This window comes from Salvelinus alpinus, chromosome 8 (assembly GCF_045679555.1).
Source record: "Salvelinus alpinus chromosome 8, SLU_Salpinus.1, whole genome shotgun sequence".
Taxonomy (NCBI): domain Eukaryota; kingdom Metazoa; phylum Chordata; class Actinopteri; order Salmoniformes; family Salmonidae; genus Salvelinus; species Salvelinus alpinus.
This window is the reverse complement of record NC_092093.1, coordinates 68,271,926-68,293,196: the sequence shown is the minus strand read 5'-3', so window position 1 is coordinate 68,293,196 and position 21,271 is coordinate 68,271,926. Positions and strand designations below refer to the sequence as shown.

At 42.3% G+C, this 21,271-nt stretch overlaps 1 protein-coding gene and 1 long non-coding RNA gene across 2 annotated transcripts in view; one reads left to right on the top strand and one right to left on the bottom strand.

Annotated features, from left to right (window-relative positions):
• LOC139583582 (polyamine-modulated factor 1-binding protein 1-like) overlaps positions 1–21,271 on the top strand; it is a 163,126-nt gene that overhangs the window by 125,494 nt on the left and 16,361 nt on the right. The window contains exons 25-28 of the mRNA XM_071414825.1: positions 5,161–5,270; positions 5,376–5,450; positions 15,475–15,568; positions 16,050–16,084. Of these exons, the coding sequence (XP_071270926.1) occupies positions 5,161–5,270; positions 5,376–5,450; positions 15,475–15,568; positions 16,050–16,084 (314 nt within the window). The remainder of the gene's footprint in view (positions 1–5,160; positions 5,271–5,375; positions 5,451–15,474; positions 15,569–16,049; positions 16,085–21,271) is intronic.
• Positions 90–4,403, bottom strand: LOC139583584 (uncharacterized). The gene is made up of 3 exons (XR_011676577.1): positions 4,322–4,403; positions 574–697; positions 90–460 (listed from the first exon to the last, which is right to left on the bottom strand). It is a non-coding gene; the product is annotated as an uncharacterized lncRNA (long non-coding RNA).

The window sequence follows — 21,271 nt, the reverse complement described above, 5'->3', positions numbered from 1 at the left end:
CAGCAGTTAGAATTGTCATCACTTGATGTTGCTGATACTAAAATATCAACAATACAAGAGAGAGTCATCTGGCTTTTGTAATGCTTATTTATTGGTTAGGGAGGAACATTGGGGTGTTTAACCCCAGAACGGTTCACATCAGAAAGTTTAGTTCATTACAGCATTACATCATGGTGCTGTATTCACACAGGGAAGAGCAGGAAGCCACTGAAGGTGTTGTGGTTATTCATATTATCCCAGAGTCCACGGCCTGCAGGGAGATGCATTTAGACCACATCCCCTCATCCAGCTCTAGAGACAAAGCATTAGATATGTACTCATAATACTGATCATTGGTGTCATTATTAAACATCCGTCTCGTCATTGTGGTAAAGGTAAACAACCATGGCTTTCCCAGTGCGGTTTTCAAAGGCGGTGAATCTGAAGTAGTAGACTCCTCTCACTGGTGCTGTGAAGATGCCTGCATCAGAGGAGAAGCAGAGAGAGATCATCACTGTCCATTTCTCTCAGACACTGCTAGTAATACTGAACTGTAGCCTGATCCAGTGTGTGTTGGATTAGTGTGGTCAGTACCTGTAGTTGGGTTGTAGGCCCTGCCAGTGTTGGTGAAGACTTTACTGTAGATCAGTGTGGTGTCATTTTTGAAGGGTCCCATCCCTCCTGAATGAGTCAAAGCAGCAGAGAAGGCCACTTTTGTCTATGAACACAGGAAGAAAACACAAGAGTCTAAGCATTCAGTCTCACACGGTTTACTTGTTTAATTGATATTCATTTTGATTTGTTCTGTAGTACCAAACTATTATTGTAGTGTGTAGCTGTAAGAATATGATGAGAACTTAGTGCCTTCAGAAATGTACATACCCCTTCACTTATTCCACATTTTGTTGTTACAGCCTGATTAAATATATTATATGTTCTAATCCATCTACACACAATACCCCATAATCACAAACGTAAAACATGTTTTTAGAAAATTTTGCAAATGTATTGAAAATTGAACTAGGAAATATCTCATTTACGTAAGTATTCACACCCCTGAGTCAATACATGTTAGAATCGCCTTTGGCAGCGATTACAGCTCTGTCTTTCTGGGTAAGCCTCTAAGAGCTTTGCACACATGGATTGTACAATATTAGCACATTATAATTTTTTTAATTCTTCAAGCTCTGTCAAAATGGTTGTTGATCATTGCTAGAAAGCCATTTTCAAGTCTTGCCATAGATTTTCAAGCCAATTTAAGTCACAAAACTGTAACTAGGCGACTCAGGAACATTCAATGTTGTCTTGGTAAGCAACTCCGGTGTATATTTGGCTTTGTGTTTTAGGTTATTGTCCTGCTGAAAGGTGAATGTGTCTCCCAGTGTCTGTTGGAAAGCGGACTGAACCAGGTTTGCCTCTGGGATTTTGCCTGTGTTTCGCGCTATTCCTTTTCTTTCTATCCTAAAAAACTCCCTAGTCCTTGCTGATGACAAGCATACCCATAACATGATGCAGCCAGCACCGTGCTTGAAAATATGAAGAGTGGTACTCAGTGATGTGTTGGAGTTGCCCCGAACATAACGCTTTGTATTCATCACATGAAGTACATTTCTTTGCCACATTTTTTTTGTTTTACTTTCGTGCCTTATTTCTAAACAGGATGCATGTTTTGGACTAGTTTTATTCTGTACAGGCTTCCTTCTTTTCACTCTGTCATTTAGGTTAGTATTGTGGTGTAACTACAATGTTGTTGAACCATCCTCAGTGTTCTCCTATCACAGCCATTAAACTCTAACTGTTATTAACTCTAAATCCCTGAGTGGTGTCCTTCTTATCCGGCAACTGAGTTAGGAAGGACGGCTGTATCTTTTTGTAGTGACTGGGTGTATTGATACACCATCCAAAGTGTCATTAATAACTTCACCAAGCTCAAAGGGATATTCAATGTCTGTAGTTTTTTTTACCCATTTACCAATAGGTGCTCTTCTTTGCGAGGCATTGGAAAACCTCCCTGGTCTTTGTGGTTGAATCTGTGCTTGAATTGTATGTGTGTGTGGTACAGAGATGAGGTAGTCATTCAAAAATCATGTTAAACACTATTATTGCACAGTCCATGAAACTTATGTGACTTCTTGACGCTAGGAGTCAGATTTTTATTTTATTTTTAAATAACGTTCCCAAGGTAAATGGACTATTTCTCGGGTTCCAGATCGTAGAATATGCATTTACAGATTAGGACAGAAAACACTCCAAAGTTTCCAAAACTGTCAAAATATTGTCTGTGAGTATAACAAAACTGATTCTGCAGGCGAAAACCTGAGAAAATATAACCCAGAGGTGATATATATATTTTTTTATCTGTGTTTCCTGGCCAGTCTTTCTTCCATTTAAAGGGGTATCAACCAGATTCCTTTTCCAATGGCTTCCTCAGGCTGTGACCAGGCTTTAGACATAGTTTCAGGCTTTTATTTTGAAAAATGAACGAGATTTTTCAAAAGTAGTCAGGTGTCCTCTGAATAGTTCCTGCGCGCCAGAGGGGAGCTCTCCATTTTCCTTTTCTCTCTTATTGATTAGGTTACGGTCCGGTTGAAATATTATCGATTATGTTTGTTAAAAACAACCTGAGGATTGATTATAAAAAACATTTGACATGTTTCTACGACCATTACGGATACTTTTTGGAATTTTCGTTGAAAATTCGCAACCCAAATGGCGTTTTTTTGTTATTAAAGTAATATTTATCGAACAAAAAGAACATTTGTTGTGTAACTGGGAGTCTCGTGAATGCAAACATCCGAAGATTATCAAAGGTAAGCGATTAATTTTATTGCTTTTCTGACTTTCGTGACCATGCTAATTTGGGGCTAGCTGTTGTTGCATTGATTGATACACTCACAAAAGCTTGGATTTCTTTCTCTGTAAAGCATATTTTCAAAATCTGACACGATAGGTGGATTAACAACAAGCTAAGCTGTGTTTTGGTATATTTCACTTGTGATTGCATGATTATAAATATTTTTAGTAATATTTTTGAATTTGGCGCCCTGCAATTCTGCGGTTGTTTAGGGAAATGATCCCGTAATCGGGATCTGTGCGCAGAAAGGTTATTAAGCACATTTTTACTCCTGGACTTATTTAGGCTTGCCATAACAAAGGGGTTGAATACTTATTGACTCAAGATATTTCAGCTTTCATTTTTTTTAAATTAATGAGTATTTTAACAAATTAACATAATACCACTTTGACGTTATGGGGTATTGTGTGTAGGCCAGTATTACAATCTCTCAATTTAATCCATTTTAAATTCAGGCTGTAACGCAACAAAATTTGGAAAAAGTCAAGGGGTGTGAATACTTTCTGAAGGCACTGTATGATGTGTAAGAGACTGTGGTTCTAATCTATTCCATTGATTCTACTTGTCACAGAGTATGTGTGGCCTGTCAGGCTGGGCATGTGTGTACTTTGTGTCATTTTCAGATCAAACTGCACCCAGATTCATTTTGTTCTGTTATTTAGTGTTGACTTTAACTAACCACATAAGATCTGGAATAAACCATGTAGTCTGACAATAAATGAAAGATGAACAAATCCTAAAGAATTTAGAGATCCCACTATAAAGTTTGTGTACAAAGATTTTCAGTGTGAAACTTGTTTTGTAAAGTTCATATCTTTTTTTTACCTGCATTCTCTGTCTTCAGTTCCTCCACCTCTGTCACGTTGTATAAATGATTGGAGACAGCCGCAGGAATACGTAATGGGGGGTTTTAATACTCCACCCAAAATACAACATGCTATGAAAAGGCACGGGGACGAAGCCCAAAACAAACACTGATTCAAAAACACAGGGATGTAACCTAAACAAAAGAGCGAGGTCAAACCTCTAATAAATACGCGGGACGAGACCCGCAATAACAAGTGCACAACAATACACGGGACGAGACCCGTAATAACGAGTACACAATGCACGCAAGCACAAAAGCCGAAACTACAAAGCACAGGTACTCACAAGACCAACGGACATGGGAACAATAACCCACCAGGACACTGGTGAACAGAGGGCACATATATACAATTACTAATCAGGGGGAATGGGAACCAGGTGTGCGTAATGAAACAGTTCAGTGACGCCTAGAGGCCGGTGACGTAGACCTCCGGAGCTGGTGCGCGGAATGAGCAGCGGTACCAGGGGAATCCGTGACAACAACCTTCTCACTGGCTGTCACTCTCGCCCCCATGGCTGACAGTTCAGCTGCTTGTCCTGGAATTATCTGTAGATCTTTTACTGTACTGACTTCACAATGAACCAAACAAATGTTAATGTCTCTACATAGCGGTGCTTTACCTGTATTGTCCTTCTCCAGCTCCTCCACCTTGTTCTTCTGGAGCTGCTGTTCAGTAGTGGTGATGCTCAGCTCCTCTCTAAGTCAGTCCCTTGGCTGTCAATCTGAACCTCTCTCACCTTTCTCTCTCTCCCTTCCCTGTGAGCCTGTCGAGTGATGTCATCCTGTCTGACCCCTCCACTCTCTCCCTGACTCCATGCTCCAGACAGACAGACCAGCAGAGCTACAGCACCACTTATTCTGAAATGATACATCTTTTAGACATGATGTATTCTATAGGCGCAATCCCCTTCCTTATGTACATGCACAACGTAGTGAGCCAATGCATGAGAATTTAACATGTGTTACTGACATAAGTTGTACAAGTAAAGCCAAATATTCTGATAAGGTGAAACACTGGGTGAGCTGACCTCAAGGACATTTCAATGTGACACTGTAAAAGGCTGAGAACTCAACCTGTTATTCAGTTGAAGCTCTGTCTTTTTCTCCGTCAAGTCAGTACTGGTGCTGTGAAGCTGTGTTTTTGTTTGAAACTCAACCAAGATCTTTAATTAGACCCTTAAAAGTTTAGGAAAATCGATCAACAATCCGACCGTTGATTTCTTAACAGATTCCCAAGCACATTTGAGTTGTCTGTGGGGTGTCATGTGTAAGGGTCATATCTCTGTAAGGGTTAGAATTACGTTAAGAGTTAGGGTTAGGATTAAGGTTAGGTTTTTGGGCTAAGGTTAGGGTAAGAGTACGGGTTATGTTAGGGGTTAGGGAAAATAGGATTTTGAATGGGACTGAATTGTTTGTTCCCACAAGGTTAGCTGTACAAGGCTGTGTGTGTGTGTTATAGCTGGACACACTGCGGTTGGAGGTGGAGGGGGCGTACTCTGACAACACACACCTCCGCCAGGAGAGCCAGGTGGTCATGGCCACCGTCAACCGCTGGGTCAAAGAGCAGAGGTGGGTAGGACACCAACACACGCAGATACAGAGCAGGAAACACCCACACACACTCTCTGATTGCCAGCCCAGTGTATGATGCATCTCTCTCTGTGTGTGTGTCAGGGTTGCCAGTGAGAGTCTAGCTGCTAAGATCAGAGGTCAGAACAAGGTGCTGCTCATCATCAGTGAGGAGAAACAGTGAGTACATCATTCACATACTGTATACTGCGTACCGTACTTAGCATTATACTGTCTATCTTACCGTTATATACACTACCGGTCAAAGGTTTTACAGCACCTACCCATTCAAGGGTTTTTCTTTATTTTTACTATTTTAAACATTGTAAAATAATAGTAAAGACATCAAAACTATGAAATTACACATATGGAATCATGTAGTAACCAAAAAAGTGTTAAACAAATCCAAATATATTTTATATTTGAGATTCTTCAAATAGCCACCCCTTGCCTTGATGACAGCTTTGCACACTCTTGGCTTTCTCTCAACCAGCTTCATAAGGTAGTGACCTGGAATGCATTTCAATGAACAGGTGTGCCTTGTTAATTTGTAGAATTTCTTTCCTTCTTAATGCATTTGAGCCAATCAGTTGTGTTGTAACAGGGTAGGGGCGGTATTCAGAAGATAGCCCTATTTGGGAAAATACCAAGTCCATATTATGGCAAGAACAGCTCAAATAAGCAAAGAGAAAGGACAGTCCATCATTACTTTAAGTCATGAAGGTCAGTCAATACGGAACATTTCAAGAACTTTGAAGTCAAGTCCAGTCGCAAAAACCATCAAGCGCTACGATGAAACTGGCTCTCATGAGGACCGTCACGGGAATGGAAGACCCAGAGTTACCTCTTCTGCAGAAGATAACTTCATTAGAGTTACCAGCCTCAGATTGCAGCCCAAATAAATGCTTCAAGTAACCGACACATTTCAACATCAACTGTTCAGAGGAGACTGTGTGAATCAGGCCTTCATGGTCGAATTGCTGAAAAGAAACCACTACTGAAGGACACCAATAAGAAGAAAAGACTTGCTTGGGCCAAGAAACATGTGCAATGGACATTAGACCGGTGGAAATTTGGTCTGGAGTCCAAATTTGAGACTCGTTGTGGGTGAACGGATGATCTCCGCATGTGTATTTCCCACCGTAAAGCATGGAGGAGGTGATGTGAGGGTGTGGGGCTGCTTTGCTGGTGACACTGTCTGTGATTTATTTAGAGTTCACACTTAACCAGCATTCTGCAGCGATACACCATCCCATCTGGTTTGGGCTTAGTGGGGCTATCATTTTTTTCTTCTCAAAACGACAATGACCCAACACACCTCCAGGCTGTGTAAGGGCTATTTTACCAAGAAGGAGAGTGATGGAGTGCTGCATCAGATGACCAGGCCTCTACAATTACCCAACCTCAACCAAATTGAGATGGTTTGGGATGAGTCAGACCGGAGAGTGAAGGAAAAGCAGCCAACAAGTGCTCAGCATATTCCAGGTGAAGCTTCAAGGTGAAGCTGGTTGAGAAAATGCCAAGAGTGTGCAAAGCTGTCATCAAGGCAAAGGGTGGCTATTTGAAGATCCTCAAATATAAAATATATTTTGATATGTTTAAGTTTTTTTGGTTACTACATGTGTTATTTCAAAGTTTTAATGTCTTCACTATTATTCTACAATATAGAAAAAAGTAAAAATAAAGAAAAACCCTTGAATGAGTAGGTGTTCTTAAACTTTTGACCGGTAGTGTATCATTATTCTGCCTCTTATCATTGTATATCATTGTACTGTCTAGCTTATCATTATACAGTGCATTCGGGAAGTATTCAGACCCCTTGACTTTTTCCACGTTTTGTTATGTTACAGCCTTATTCTAAAATGGAATCAATCAAATCCAGCTACACACAATACCACATCATGAAAAAGAGAAGACAGGTTTTTAGAACTTTTTGCAAATGTATTAAATATATATATATTTTTTTTGAAATACCTTATTTACATAAGTATTCAGACCCTTTGCTATGAGACTCGAAATTGAGCTCAGGGGCATCCTGTTTCAATGTATCATCCTTGAAATGTTTGTACAACTTGATTGGAGTCCACCTGTGGTAAATTCAATTGATTGGACATGATTTAGAAAGGTACACACCTGTCTATATGTCCTCCATCATTTTTAAATGGAAGAAGTTTGGAACCACCAAGACTCTTCCTAGAGCTGGCTGCACGGCCAAACTGAGCAATCGGGGGAGAAGGGCCTTGGTTAGGGAGGTGACCAAGAACCCAATAGTCACTCTGAGAGACCTCCAGAGTTCCTCTGTGGAGATGGGGGAACCTTCCAAAAGGACAACCATCTCTGCAGTACTCCACCAATCAGGCCTTTATGGTAGAGTGGCCAGACAGAATCCACTCCTCAGTAAAAGGCACATGACAGCCCACTGGAGTTTGCCAAAAGGCACCTAAAGGACTCAGATCATGAGAAACAAGATTATCTGGTCTGATGAAACCAAGATTAAACTCTTTAGCCTGAATGCCAAGCGTCACGTCTGGAGGAAACCTGGCACCATCCCTACGGTGAAGCATGGTGGTGGCAGCATCATGCTGTAGGGATGTTTTTCAGCGGCAGGGACTGGGAGACTAGTCAGGCTCGAGGGAAAGATGAATGGAGCAAAGTACAGAGAGATCCTTACTGAAAACCTGCTCCAGAGCGCTCAGGACCTCAGACTGGGTCGAAAGTTCACCTTCCAACAGGACAACGACCCTAAGCACACAGCCAAGACAACGCAAGAGTGGCTTCGGGACAAGTCTCTGAATGTCCTTGAGTGCCCCAGCCAGAGCCCAGACTTGAACCACATCGAACATCTCTGGACAGACCAGAAAATAGCTGTGCAGTGACGCTCCCCTCCAAACTGACAGAGCTTGAGAGGATCTGCAGAGAAGAATGGGAGAAACTCCCCAAATACAGGTGTGCCAAGCTTGTAGACTCATACCCAAGAAGACTCGAGGCTGTAATCGATGCCAATGGTGCTTCAACAAAGTACTGTGTAAAGGGCCTGAATACTTATGGCCATTTATACATTTGCAAAAGCATCTGAAACCTGTTGTTGCTTCGTCATTATGAGGTATTGTGTGTAGATTGATGAGGGAAAACAAACAATTTAATCAATTTTAGAATATGGCTGTAACGTAACAAAATTTGGAAAAAGTCAAGTGGTCTGAATACTTTCAGAATGCACTGTATATCATTATATATCATTATACTTTCTATCTTAAACAGTATGAGATATAATGATAAGATAGACAGTATGAGATATAATGATAAGATAGACAGTATAATGAGATATAATGATAAGATAGACAGTATGAGATATAATGATAAGATAGACAGAATAATGATATATAATGATAAGATAGACAGTATAATGAGATATAATGATAATATTTTATTTTATTTTATTTTATTTGGATCTCTTTTAGTCCCCATTTGGACTAATCTTCCAAGAGTCCTTAAACATTAAAATACAATTTATAATACAAACACATTTCCATATATAACACACTATTACAAACATACATAATATACTAACATAATGACCCAATAAATACTCAATCTAAAAAATATCTACTATAGACTATATTCATCTACTATAGACCCACAACATTTCTATGTATTATATTTAAATTGTTTAAAAATAATGTTTACATTTATATATTGAAAGGTTTCTGGTTTGCTCAGTTCATTTATTCCATTTCTTTATTGGTCTAAATCGAAATGTTCTTTTGCCTATTTCTCTTTTCTGTCTGGATAACGCATAGATGGTGGACAATCTATTCCTAGTATTTACGGAACGTCTGTCTCTTACCAACTGAATGACGTTGTGAATAGAACTTGGCCGTTTTAAATGATGTATATTATGAAATAAAATAAGCATGTTTTTTTCAATTATCTTGTCGATTGATGACCAACCAAGAGCATTGAGCATGACTGCAACAGAAGAACCAAATCTCCACCTTAAAACAATTCTTGCTGCTTTGTTCTGTGCATTCTGCAGCCTCCTAACTTCACTTGATGATGCATTTCCCCAGACCACAGAACAGTAGTTCACCTGACTCTCAATTAATGCTTGTGTTATTTGCTGAATAATTTTTCCTGGTAAATATCTAGCTATCCTTCTGATTATGCATGCTGTTTCAATTTTTTTTTTTTTACATAGATTAGTTATTTGAGACGACCATGATAAGCAGTTGTCTAGCTGCACTCCCAATAGTTTGGTTTCTGCCACTTCTTCAATTTGTACTCCTATAAGATAGACAGTATAATGAGATATAATGATAAGATAGACAGTATAATGAGATATAATGATAAGATAGACAGTATAATGAGATACAATGATATCTTATCATTATATCTAATTTTGCTGTCTGTCATATCATTATTATGTCTATCGTATTATAATTATATCTTAATATATATCATATTATCATTATATATCATTGTACTGTCTATCTTATCATTATACTGTCTATCTTATCATTATCCTGTCTATCTTAATCATTATATATCATTGTACTGTCTATCTTATCATTATGTATCATTGTACTGTCTATCTTATCATTATGTATCATTGTACTGTCTATCTTATCATTATATATCATTGTACTGTATATTATCATTATACTGTCTATTTTATCATTATATATCATTGTACTGTCTATCTTATCATTATGTATCATTGTACTGTCTATCTTATCAGTATATATCATTGTACTGTCTATCTTATCATTATGTATAGAGAGATTGGGTTGAATGCAGTTGTACAACTGATTAGGTATCCCCCTTTCCCTTTATACTGTCTATCTTCTCATTATGTATCATTGTACTGTCTATATCTTATCATTAAATATCATTATACTTTCTATCTTATCATTATATACAGTTGAAGTCGGAAGTTTACATACACCAAATACATTTAAACTCAGTTTTTCACAATTCCTGACATTTAATCCTAGTAAACATTCTCTGTCTTAGGTCAGTTAGGATCACCACTTTCTTTTAAGAATGTGAAATGTCAGAATAATAGTAGAGAACATTATTTATTTCAGCTTTTATTTCTTTCATCACATTCCCAGTGGGTCAGAAGTTTACATATACTAATTGAGTGTTTGGTAGCATTGCCTTTAAATTGTTTAACTTGGGTCAAACGTTTCAGGTTGCCTTCCACAACCTTCCCACAATAAGTTGGGTGAATTTTGGCCCATTCCTCCTGACAGAGCTTGTGTAACTGAGTCAGGTTTGTAGGCCTCCTTGCTCGCACACGCTTTTTCAGTTCTGCCCACAAATTGTCTATAGGATTGAGGTCAGGGGTTTGTGATGGCCACTCCAATACCTTGACTTTGTTGTCCTTAAGCCATTTTGCCACAACTTTGGAAGTATGCTTGGGGTTATTGTCCATTTGGAAGACCCATTTGCGACCAAGCTTTAACTTCCTGACTGATGTCTTGAGATGTTGCTTCAATATATCCACATATTTTTCCTTCCTCATGAAGCCATCTATTTTGTGAAGTGCACCAGTCCCTCCTGCAGCAAAGCACCCCCACAACATGATGCTGCCACCCAAGGATGAACCAGACTTGTGGAGGCCTACAATTTTTTTTCTGAGGTCTTGGCTGATTTCTTTTGATTTTCCCATGATGTCAAGCAAAGTTTGAAGGTAGGCCTTGAAATACATCCACAGGTACACCTCCAATTGACTCAAATGATGTCAATTAACCTATCAGAAGCTTCTAAAGCCATGACATAATTTTCTGGAATTTTTCAAGCTGTTTAAAGGCACAGTCAACTTGGTGTATGTAAACTTCTGACCCACTGGAATTGTGATACAGTGAATTATAAGTGAAAAAATCTGTCTGTTAACAATTGTTGGAAAAATTACTTGTGTCATGCACAAAGTAGATGTCCTAACCAACTTGCCAAAACTATAGTTTGTTAACAAGAAATTTGTGAAGTGGTTGAAAAATGAGTTTTAATGACTCCAACCTAAGTGTATGTAAACTTCCGACTTCAACTGTATCATTATACTGTCTATCTTAACATTATATATCATTATAGTGTCTACACTGAGTGCACAAAACATTAGGAACACCTGGTCTTTCCTTGACAAACTAACCAGGTGAAAGCTATGATCCCTAATTGATGTCACCTGTTAAATCCACTTCAGTCAGTGTAGATGAAGGGGAAGAGACCGGTTAAAGAAGGATTTTTAAGCCTTGAGACAATTCAGACATGGATTATGTATGTATGCCATTCAGAGGGTGAATGGGCAAGACATCATTTTTGCAGATTAAGTGTTTGCGATAGTAATGTATCAATATTTATTATTTACAAATGAGCTATGACATAGCCAATGAATATATAGCACAACTTTGGATTTCACCCCCATTTCAAAATCAAATGGTTTTGACCATTTGGACGTTTTTACAGAGTGATCTTCTCTTCTCCCTTCGGCCATGCAGTGCACCTCGGTCCTTGTTATGTCATTATATTTAAAAAATATACCAAAACTATTGCTGATGTTGAACCTGAACAATCAAAATAAAATCTATTGTAAGCTCTGTTCAGCAGGTATTGCCAGATGAAAGTTGTTCTGGTAAAACACAATTTTCAGCACATAGATAACAATAATAACCTAGCACATTGCAAAGGTTGTCACTCAACACATAAACATTTTAGCATGTGTAAGATGCCGCCTAACTCGCGTTGGTCAGCGCATGAAGTTGGGCACAATGCACAGTTTGACTACAGGCTACTGATATTATCTGGGGTTGTTTGACATTCAAAATGACACATGCTTAGTTCCACACTGAAGGACAGGACGCATCAGTTGTCACAAAAGATGAGGTATTTTCAGAAGGTAGAATAAAAAATATAAAAAATTATGTGCAACTGGCAATTCGTAACGTTTAAATCGATGTTCTGACAAATGCATGCTACATTTGGATCGGTTTGGGGTCTGCTGACCAATACACTAGTATCTTAAACATTTGAACCAGGGACCGATGCGTATCGGAGAATCGTTACATCCCTAGGAATCAGGTGTGTTAATGTTAGTGCTAGAGCAAATACAAAACTGTGCTCCCCCTAGGGTCCCCAGGACTAGGATGGAGAAACACTGACACAAAGCCCCTTAACTAGGTATGGACCCCCTTACCAGAAACACATGATGTACACCTATTACATATGTATGTGTTTGTGTGTCCTTGAGAGTGTGTGTGTTGTCCCTGAGCGGCAAATTTGTTTACTAAAGATGACTGGATGTTCTGAGACAGGAAACTCAGCTCAGCTAAACGCTGCACCTGCTAACTAGGTCACCTTTCCCACCAGGGGGGAGTGTGTGATCACAGCGGGTGTTGGTGTGGGTGTGTGTGTGCGTTCGTAGGTGTGTGCGTGTTACACACTCCTCTCTGATTCAGAATCTCAGAGAAAGACACACACCTGACACACACATTACTTCCTGCCCGCCGTCAGCAAACACACACATACACACTGACACTGTTCTTCAGAGATCAAAGTGGTCTCCCCGTCATCCATCATTCCACCCCCTGTAGCTCCATACCGCCGTCATGCTGAGAATATCTCTCCTTCTTCCTCTGTGTGTGTGTGTGTGTGTGTGTGTGTGTGTGTGTGTGTGTGTGTGTGTGTGTGTGTGTGTGTGTGTGTGTGTGTGTGTGTGTGTGTGTGTGTGTGTGTGTGTGTGTGTGTGTGTGTGTGTGTGTGTCTTTCTGTCCTCTATCCTTCTGTCCTCTCTAGCCTTTTATCCTTCTGTAATTTATATCCTTCCATCCTCTCTATACTTCTGTCCTCTATCCTTCTATCCTCTCTGTCCTTCCGTCCTCTCTACCCTTCTGTCCTTGTATCCTTCTGTAATCTCTATCCACTCTGTCCATCTGTCCTTCTGTCGTCTGTTCTTCTGTCCTCTCTACCCTTGTCTTCTCTAGCCTTCTGTCCTCTCTATCATTTTATCCTTCTGTCATCTCTGTCCTCTCTGTTCTCTCTGTCCTTCTGTCCTCTCTATCCTTGTATCCTTCTGTAATATCTATCCTGCTGTCCTCTCTAGCCTTATGTCATCTCTAGCCTTTTATCCTCTCTAGCCTTCCATCTCATCTAGCCTTTTATCCTTCTGTCCTCTCTATCCTTTTATCCTTCTGTTATCTGTCCTCTATTCTTCTATCCTTCTGTAATCTCTCTCCTTCTGTCCTCTCTAGCCTTATGGCCTCTCTAGCCTTCCGTCCTCTCTAGTCTTCTGTCCTCTCTAGTCTTCCGTACTCTCTAGCCTTCCGTCCTCTCTAGTCTTCCGTCCTCTCTAGCCTTCCGTCCTCTCTAGCCTTCCGTCCTCTCTAGCCTTCCGTCCTCTCTAGCCTTCTATCCTCTCTAGCCTTATGTCCTCTCTAGCCTTTTATCATTTTGTCCTCTCTATCCTTCTGTCCTCTCTAGTCTTTTATCATTTTGTCCTCTCTAGCCTTCTGTCCTCTCTGGCCTTGTATTCTTCTGTAATCGCTATCATTCTATCCTCTCTCTCCTGTCCTCTCTCTCCTTCTGTCCTCTCTCTCCTTCCGTCCTTTCTATCCTTCCGTCCTTTCTACCCTTCTGTCCTCTCTAGTCTTCTGTCCCATCTAACATTTTGTCCTTCTGTCCTCTCTATCATTTTGTCCTTCTGTCATCTCTGTCCTCTCTATCCTTCCGTCCTTTCTATCCTTCTGTCCTCTCTACCCTTCTGTCCTCTCTGTCCTTGTATCCTTATGTAATCTCTATCTTTCTATCCTCTCTGTCCTTCTGTCCACTATCCTTCTGTCCACTCTACCCTTCGGTCTACTATATCCTTTTATCCTTCTGTACTCTCTATCCTTTTATCCTTCTGTCCTCTCTATCCTTTTATCCTTCTGTCCTCTCTATCCTTTTATCCTTCTGTACTCTCTATCCTTTTATCCTTCTGTCCTCTCTATCCTTTTATCCTTCTGTCCTCTCTATCCTTTTTATCCTTCTGTCCTCTCTATCCTTTTTATCCTTCTGTCCTCTCTATCCTTTTATCCTTTTGTCATCTCCTCCCTTCCGTCCTCTCTACCCTTCTGTCCTCTCTGTCCTTGTATCCTTATGTAATCTCTATCCTATCTGTCCTTCTGTCCTCTATCCTTCGGTCCTCTCTACCTTTCTGTCCTCTCTACCCTTCTGTCCTCGCTATCATTTTGTCCTCTCTAGCCTTCGGTCCTCTCTACCTTTCTGTCCTCGCTATCCTTCTGTTCTCTCCACCCTTCTGTCCTCTCTATCCTTTTGTCCTCTCTATCCTTGTATCCTTCTGTCCTCTCTATTCTTCTGTCCTCTCTATCCTTCTGTCCTCGCAATCATTTTGTCCTCTCTAGCCTTCTGTCCTCTCTAGCCTTCTGTCCCCTCTAGCCTTCTGTCCCATCTAGTCTTTTATCCTTCTGTCATCTGTCCTCTCTATCCTTCCGTCCCTTCTATCCTTCTGTCCTTTCTATCCTTCTGTCCTCTCTATCCTTGTATCCTTCTGTAATCTCTATCCTTCTATTCTCTCTGTCCTTCTTTCCTCTCTATCCATTTATCCTTCTGTCGTCTCTATCCTGTGTCGTCTCTATCCTTTTGTCCTCTCTATCCTTCTGTCCTCTCTATCCTTCTGTCATCTCTATCCTCTGTCCTTTCTAGCCTTCTGTCCTCTATATCCCCTGTCCTCTCTAGCATTCTGTCCTCTGTAGCCTTGTATCCTTCTGTCATCTCTGTCCTCTCTGTCCTCTATCCTTTTGTCCTCTCTATCCTTTTATCCTTCCGTCCTCTCTAGCCTTCTGTCCTCTCTAGCCTTCTGTCCTCTCACTATGTCTTGTCTGTCTGTCTGTCCGTCTGTCTGTCTGGGTCAGCGTGTTCGCCTGCCATTCCACCTAAATGACATCATTAAAGCCAGACAGTGGTTTGAGTGCACTGTGTTCCTCTCTCCATCTCCTTCATTTATGTTGCCTTTCTCTGTCTCTCTCCTCTCATCCACAAATCTATATGGATCGCTTCTCTCTCTCTCTCTCTCTCTCTCTCTCTCTCTCTCTCTCTCTCTCTCTCTCTCTGTCTCTCTCTCATTCTCTCTCTCTGTCTGTCTCTCTCTCTCTCTCTCTGTCTCTCTCTCTCATTCTCTCTCTGTTTCTGTGTCTCTATTTCTCTCTCTCAGACATCTTCAGGAGGCTAACAGGGCCCTAGAGGAGGAGCTGAGGAAATTGGGAGATGAGGGGGAGGAGAAGGAGAGAGAGATGGAACGCTTAAAGGTAAATGAGAGGAAGAAGAGAGAGATGTTCTAGACTGAGAAAGAGGGAGAAAAAAGAAAGAGGAAAGAAAGATGTAGAATTTCTGTAGTTGACATATGCACAGTTGTTTGTGTATAACATTTTGTACCCCCCCACCACTCTTATAATTGTGTCTGTCTCTTTTAGAAGCCTTTGGTCTAACCACACATGCAATTTAGTCTCTGTAATATGTCATATTTCCCAATACTTTGATCAGACAATGGTAACAGCATCTGAGTCCTATCACTCTGTCTGATATGTCAGCAGTGGGTCTGTGCCTGAGGCATACAGCCACCAAAAACCTGTCCCAAAACGAATGACCCTAATGACTGGAACTCAATCAGAATAACACCAGTGATTAGTATAGAATATTGTAGAATAGAACAAAACTCTACATGGAAAGTAGCGCCAATAAGACTATCGTCGGCTTAGATTAATATTTAGCTTGTCATTTTTTCCGTAGGCCCAGGTTCAAGACCGGGGTCAACAGCAGGAGGTGTAAGTACCGACTGTCTGTGTGTCTGTTCTCTGTCTGGACACGGTGTGTGTGTGTGTGGTCATACATGTGTGTGTGTATACTCCCAATCAGTCACCATAGTAGATCACATCCAGACACAGGCGTTTCATACACTCAGGCTGCTTATTCCCCAGCAGCTGTTAATGAGGTTATTACCAATGAAAAGTTGTGAATGGGATAATGACACAAGGGGGAGGGGGTGTACTGCCAATTAAAAGACCCTCAGGCGATGCCACCTGTGTCTGTGTGTGTCGTGACCTACCCACACACACACACACTGAATAACTAACTCATGCTGAGTCTTTAACAATGATAAGTCTCTGACCAGAGTCCTCATTGTTGTCAGATTAAGTTTCATCTGTAGTGGAGGGGTTAATCTATTAGTTTCATTAAGAGGATGAAAGAATGATGGACAGATGGGATGGTTGTGGGGGGCAATAGAGGTACCTGCCTGAAGCAATCCTCCCCAAACCTACACACACACACTACCAATCACCCCCCACCTTGACCCCTTGGGTCCCCCTTGTTAACGATGCATCCCTCCACCACGCCCCCTCCTCGTCCCCTAACGAACCAACAGGCTTTATTTCCAAACGGATCTCATTTGTTTGGACTCCTATTGGTTTCAAACACATTTCAAAGCTGTCAGTCATTTTAATGATATTATTAAGGGCCCTGACAGAAAGGTGAATCACATCTCTTTGTCTTTCTGAATAATTGCTACAGAGGCCGAGAGAAGAGATTCATATAGATGTGTAGATGAGGGTTTTTGATGGGATGAATATATTAATGTAGACTGAGATAAGATGCAGTGAATGAAGCTGTCTTCTATTGTCTCTTATTATGGGAAAACCACTTCATGTCATTATTACAATTTCCCCATAGCATATATGAATCGGAATACTTGCTATATGAGAAGTGATATTTGCATGGCTGTCATATACCTATTGGCCTACACATGATTAGGATCATGCATTATGAAGGAAGTCTCTAGGGATACGGTGGTATAATCATGACAGTGATCAACCTAGTGAGGAGTCAGTTATTAGAAATATTTTCTGAAATCCCTCTCTAATCATTGGTTATTCCATGATGATTACAAAGCTTACTATATACAGCCTCTATACCACTATATACTGTGTAATATAGGCTACATAGTACAATATACTTTTACCAGGATCATAAAGTTCACCCATTAAACTGTATATTTATTGATTTTGGACAGAAAACGAGGAGAGAAGATTAAGCATGAGAGGGGAGGAAAAGAGAGGAGTAGAGGGGATGAGAGGAGAAGGGGTGAGGAGAGGAGAGGAGGAGTGAGAAGGGACGAGAGGCGAGGATATTTTTACATTTTAGTCATTTAGCAGATGCTCTTTTCCAGAGTGACTTACAGTTAGTGTATTCATCTTAAGATAACTAGGTGGTACATCCACATACCACAGGAATAGAAAGTACATGTTTCCTCTATCGTAGGGTCAGAGCTAGTGGGGGGGGGGTCGAAGTGAGGAGGATTATTTAATATGATGATTGAAGAGGCGGGGTTTCAGATGTTTTTGGAAGATTGGCAGGGACTCTGCTGTCCTAGCTTCAGGAAGAAGCTGGTTCCACTATTGGGGTGCCAGGACAGAGAAGAGCTTGGACTGGGCTGAGCGGAAGCTGCCCTCCCATAGGAGGGGATGGCCAAGAGACCTGAGGTGGCAGACCGGAGTGCTCGGGTTGGAGTGTAGGGTTTGAGCATAGCCTGAAGGTAGGGAGGGACAGTTCCTCTTGCTGCTCCACAGGCAAGCACCATGGTCTTGTAATGGAAGCAAGCTTTGACTGGAAGCCAGTGGAGTGTGCAGAGGAGCCGGGTGACATGAGAGAACTTGGGAAGGTTGAAAACCAGGTGGGCTGCAGCAGTCTGGGTAAGTGTCAGGGGTTTGATGGCACAAGCGGGGAGCAAAGCCAACAGCGAGTTGAAGTAGTCCGGACGGGAGAGGACGAGTGCCTGGATTAGGATCTGCACCCGCTTCCTGTGTGAGGTAGGGTCGTACTCTACGAATGTTGTAGAGCATGAACCTGCAGGAGCGGGTCACTGCTTTGATGTTTGCAGAGAATGACAAGGTGTTGTCTAGGATCACACCAAGGTTCTTTGCACTCTGGGAGGGGAACGCTGTGGAGTTGTCAACCGTGATGGAGGTATTTGAGCAGGCAGGCCTTCCCCGGGAGGAAGAGCAATTCCGTCTTGTCGAGGTTGAGCTTGAGGTGGTGGGCCGACATTCCTCACCAATTCATCCCTGACCACTGGCTGCATCCCCTCTGACAAGTTGACATATCTGCCAGGCGCGCAAAGATGTGTCGCCACCTGTGTCAGAAGGAAAGTAGTTGAGTGTCATCCACATAGCAATGATAGAAGAGTGTGTGGTGATATGATGGAGCCGAGTGTCTCGGTGTATAGCGAGAAGAGGGCCTAGAACCGAGCCCTGGGGGACACCAGTAGTGATAGTACGTGGTGCAGACTCAGATCCTCTCCACGTCACCTGGTAGGATGCAATCCAAGAGTGTGCAGAGCCTGAGACTCCCAGCCCTGAGAGGAGGATCTGATGGTTCATGGTGTCAAAGGCAGCGGATAGATCTAGGAGGATGAGAACAGAGAAGAGAGTCAGCTTTTGCAGCGTCCGTGACAGAGAAGAGCAGTCTCGGTTGAGTGACCCGTCTTGAAGCCTGACTGGTTAGGGTCAAGAAGATCGTTCTGAGAAAGATAATGAGAAAGTTGACAGCACGCTCAAGTGTTTTGTAAAGAAAATTATACAGGTCTATAGTTTTTTATGTCAGATGAGTCGAAGGTTGGTTTCTTGAGGGGAGCAACTCGGGCCATTTTGAAGTCAGAGAGGATGCAGCCAGTGGTCAGGGATGAATTGGTGAGGCAAGTGAGGAATGGGAGAAGGTCTCCAGAGATGGTGTGGAGAAGGCAGGAGGGGATGGTGTCGAGCAGGCAGGTTGTCGGGCGGCCAGACCTCACTAGTCGCAGGATGTCATCTGGAGAGAGAAGGGAGAAAGAGGTCAAGGCGTAGGGTACTTTTGTGTGAGTGAATGGTCTCAATGGTCTGAGTGAATGAGTAGCATATGTCATGGCTGAGTTGACAAAGTTGTCCGCAGAGAGGGAGGGGGTAGAGGATTAAGGAGGGAGAAAGTGGAAAAGAGTTTCCTAGGGTTAGAGGCATACGCTTGAAATTTAGTGGTAGAATGTGGCTTTAGCAGCGGATACAGAGGGAGAGAGAGGAGGGAGAGTAGGGAGTGAAAGGTTGATAGGTCCTCCGGAAGTTTAGTTTTCCTCCGTTTTCGCTCAGCTGCCCGCAGCCCTCTTCTGTAAACTCGCAATGAGTCACTCAGCCACGGAGCAAGAGGGGAGGGCCGACCCGGGCGGGAGGAAAGGGGACGGTGCGAGTCATAGGATACGAAAAGGGAGGAGTGGCAGAATCAGGAGACAGGAGGGAGACGGATTTAGCAGAAAGGAGAGATTATAGGATAGAATAGGAGAGTAGTGGGAGAGAGAGAGCATAGATTGTGACGGCGCATGACCATCTGCATAGGGGCCGAGTGACATGGGTTGGAGGAAAGGGAGACAGAAAAGGAAAGAAGTGATCAGAGACCTGGAGGGGGGTTGCAGTGAGATTAGTAGGTAAGCAGCCTCTAGTAAAGATGAGGCCAAGTGCATTGCCTGCCTTGTCAGTGGGAGGGGATTGGGAAAGGGTGAGAAGTGGAAAGAAATGAATCGAAGGCAGACGTCGGGAGGTTGAAGTCGCCAAGTACTAAGAGCGGTGAGCCATCGTCAGAAAATGAGTTTATCAAGGTGTACAACTCATTGAGGAACTCTCCAAGGGCACCTGGTGGGCATACAGTTAATCTTGAGTGGACAAGTGACAGTATGGAATTCAAATGAGGAGAAACAGGTAAGAGAGGGAGAAAATAGAAAATCTCCACTTAGGACAAATGAGTAGACCTGTGCCACCACTATGACGACCAGATGCTCTCGGACTATGAGAGAAAACATATGCAGGTGAAGAAACAGCAGCTGGAGTAGCAGTGTTCTCTGGGGGGATCCATGTCTCTGTCAGGGCAGTAAGGTCAAGAGACTGAAGTGCAGCATAGGGTGAGATGAACTCTAAAAGCTGCCCGAGACCCGGAGTTCCACATGGGTTGTGCGCACAGGGTACACTAAATTAGAAGTGTTGCAGCCAAGGGGTGGGGAGCGACTGTAAAGCCTACAGGGAGAGGTGCGGACAGGTATAGAAACACACACACAGTTGACAAAGCTACAAAAGAGCAAAATGAGAATCTGTAAACAACTAGGTAAGATACTCAAGTGAGAGAGTGGTGTGAAGCCTTCCTCTCTTTCTTAATAACTCAACAGTCTTTGTTTCGGCAACGGTCTTATTTTTGCAACATGACCGCCGCTGAGAAACAAGGGGAGACTGAAGAACTAACACTAATTGCTAATTGACTAGCAGAGGTGGAGAGAACACTTCCCTGTACTACTTGCTGATTGCCTAGGAGAAGTGAAACCACTCCTCCCCCAATACAGCCACTGATTACCAAAACAAGTCGCCCTGCCCCTTGATCCTGGTTGATGGGTCAACAACTATCTGCAAGTTATGAGCAGTCAGCAGTTCACACACCAAGTAGACCACTGGGAAGACAGGCAGCAGTTCACACACCAAGTAGACCACTGGGAAGACAGGCAGCAGTTCACACACCAAGTAGACCACTGGGAAGACAGGCAGCAGTTCACACACCAAGTAGACCACTGGGAAGACAGGCAGCAGTTCACACACCAAGTAGACCACTGGGAAGACAGGCAGCAGTTCACACACCAAGTAGACCACTGGGAAGACAGGCAGCAGTTCACACACCAAGTAGACGACTGGGAAGACAGGAAGCAGGTCACACACCAAGTAGACCACTGGGAAGACAGGCAGCACTTAAAGTAGATGGCCCTAGCTAGCAAAAATACAGTACTAGACAACAAATCCTTCTTATCACACCTGGAGATATCAGGAGTCCTCTAGCTATAGAATGAAGCATGCAGGATATGAGAGAAGCAAGGAGACTAAAACCCCTGAAAGCTCTTCTTCAGTCTAAAAGGGCAGGACAAAATATGAGAGGAAAGAGTGAAACTAGGCCTTAAA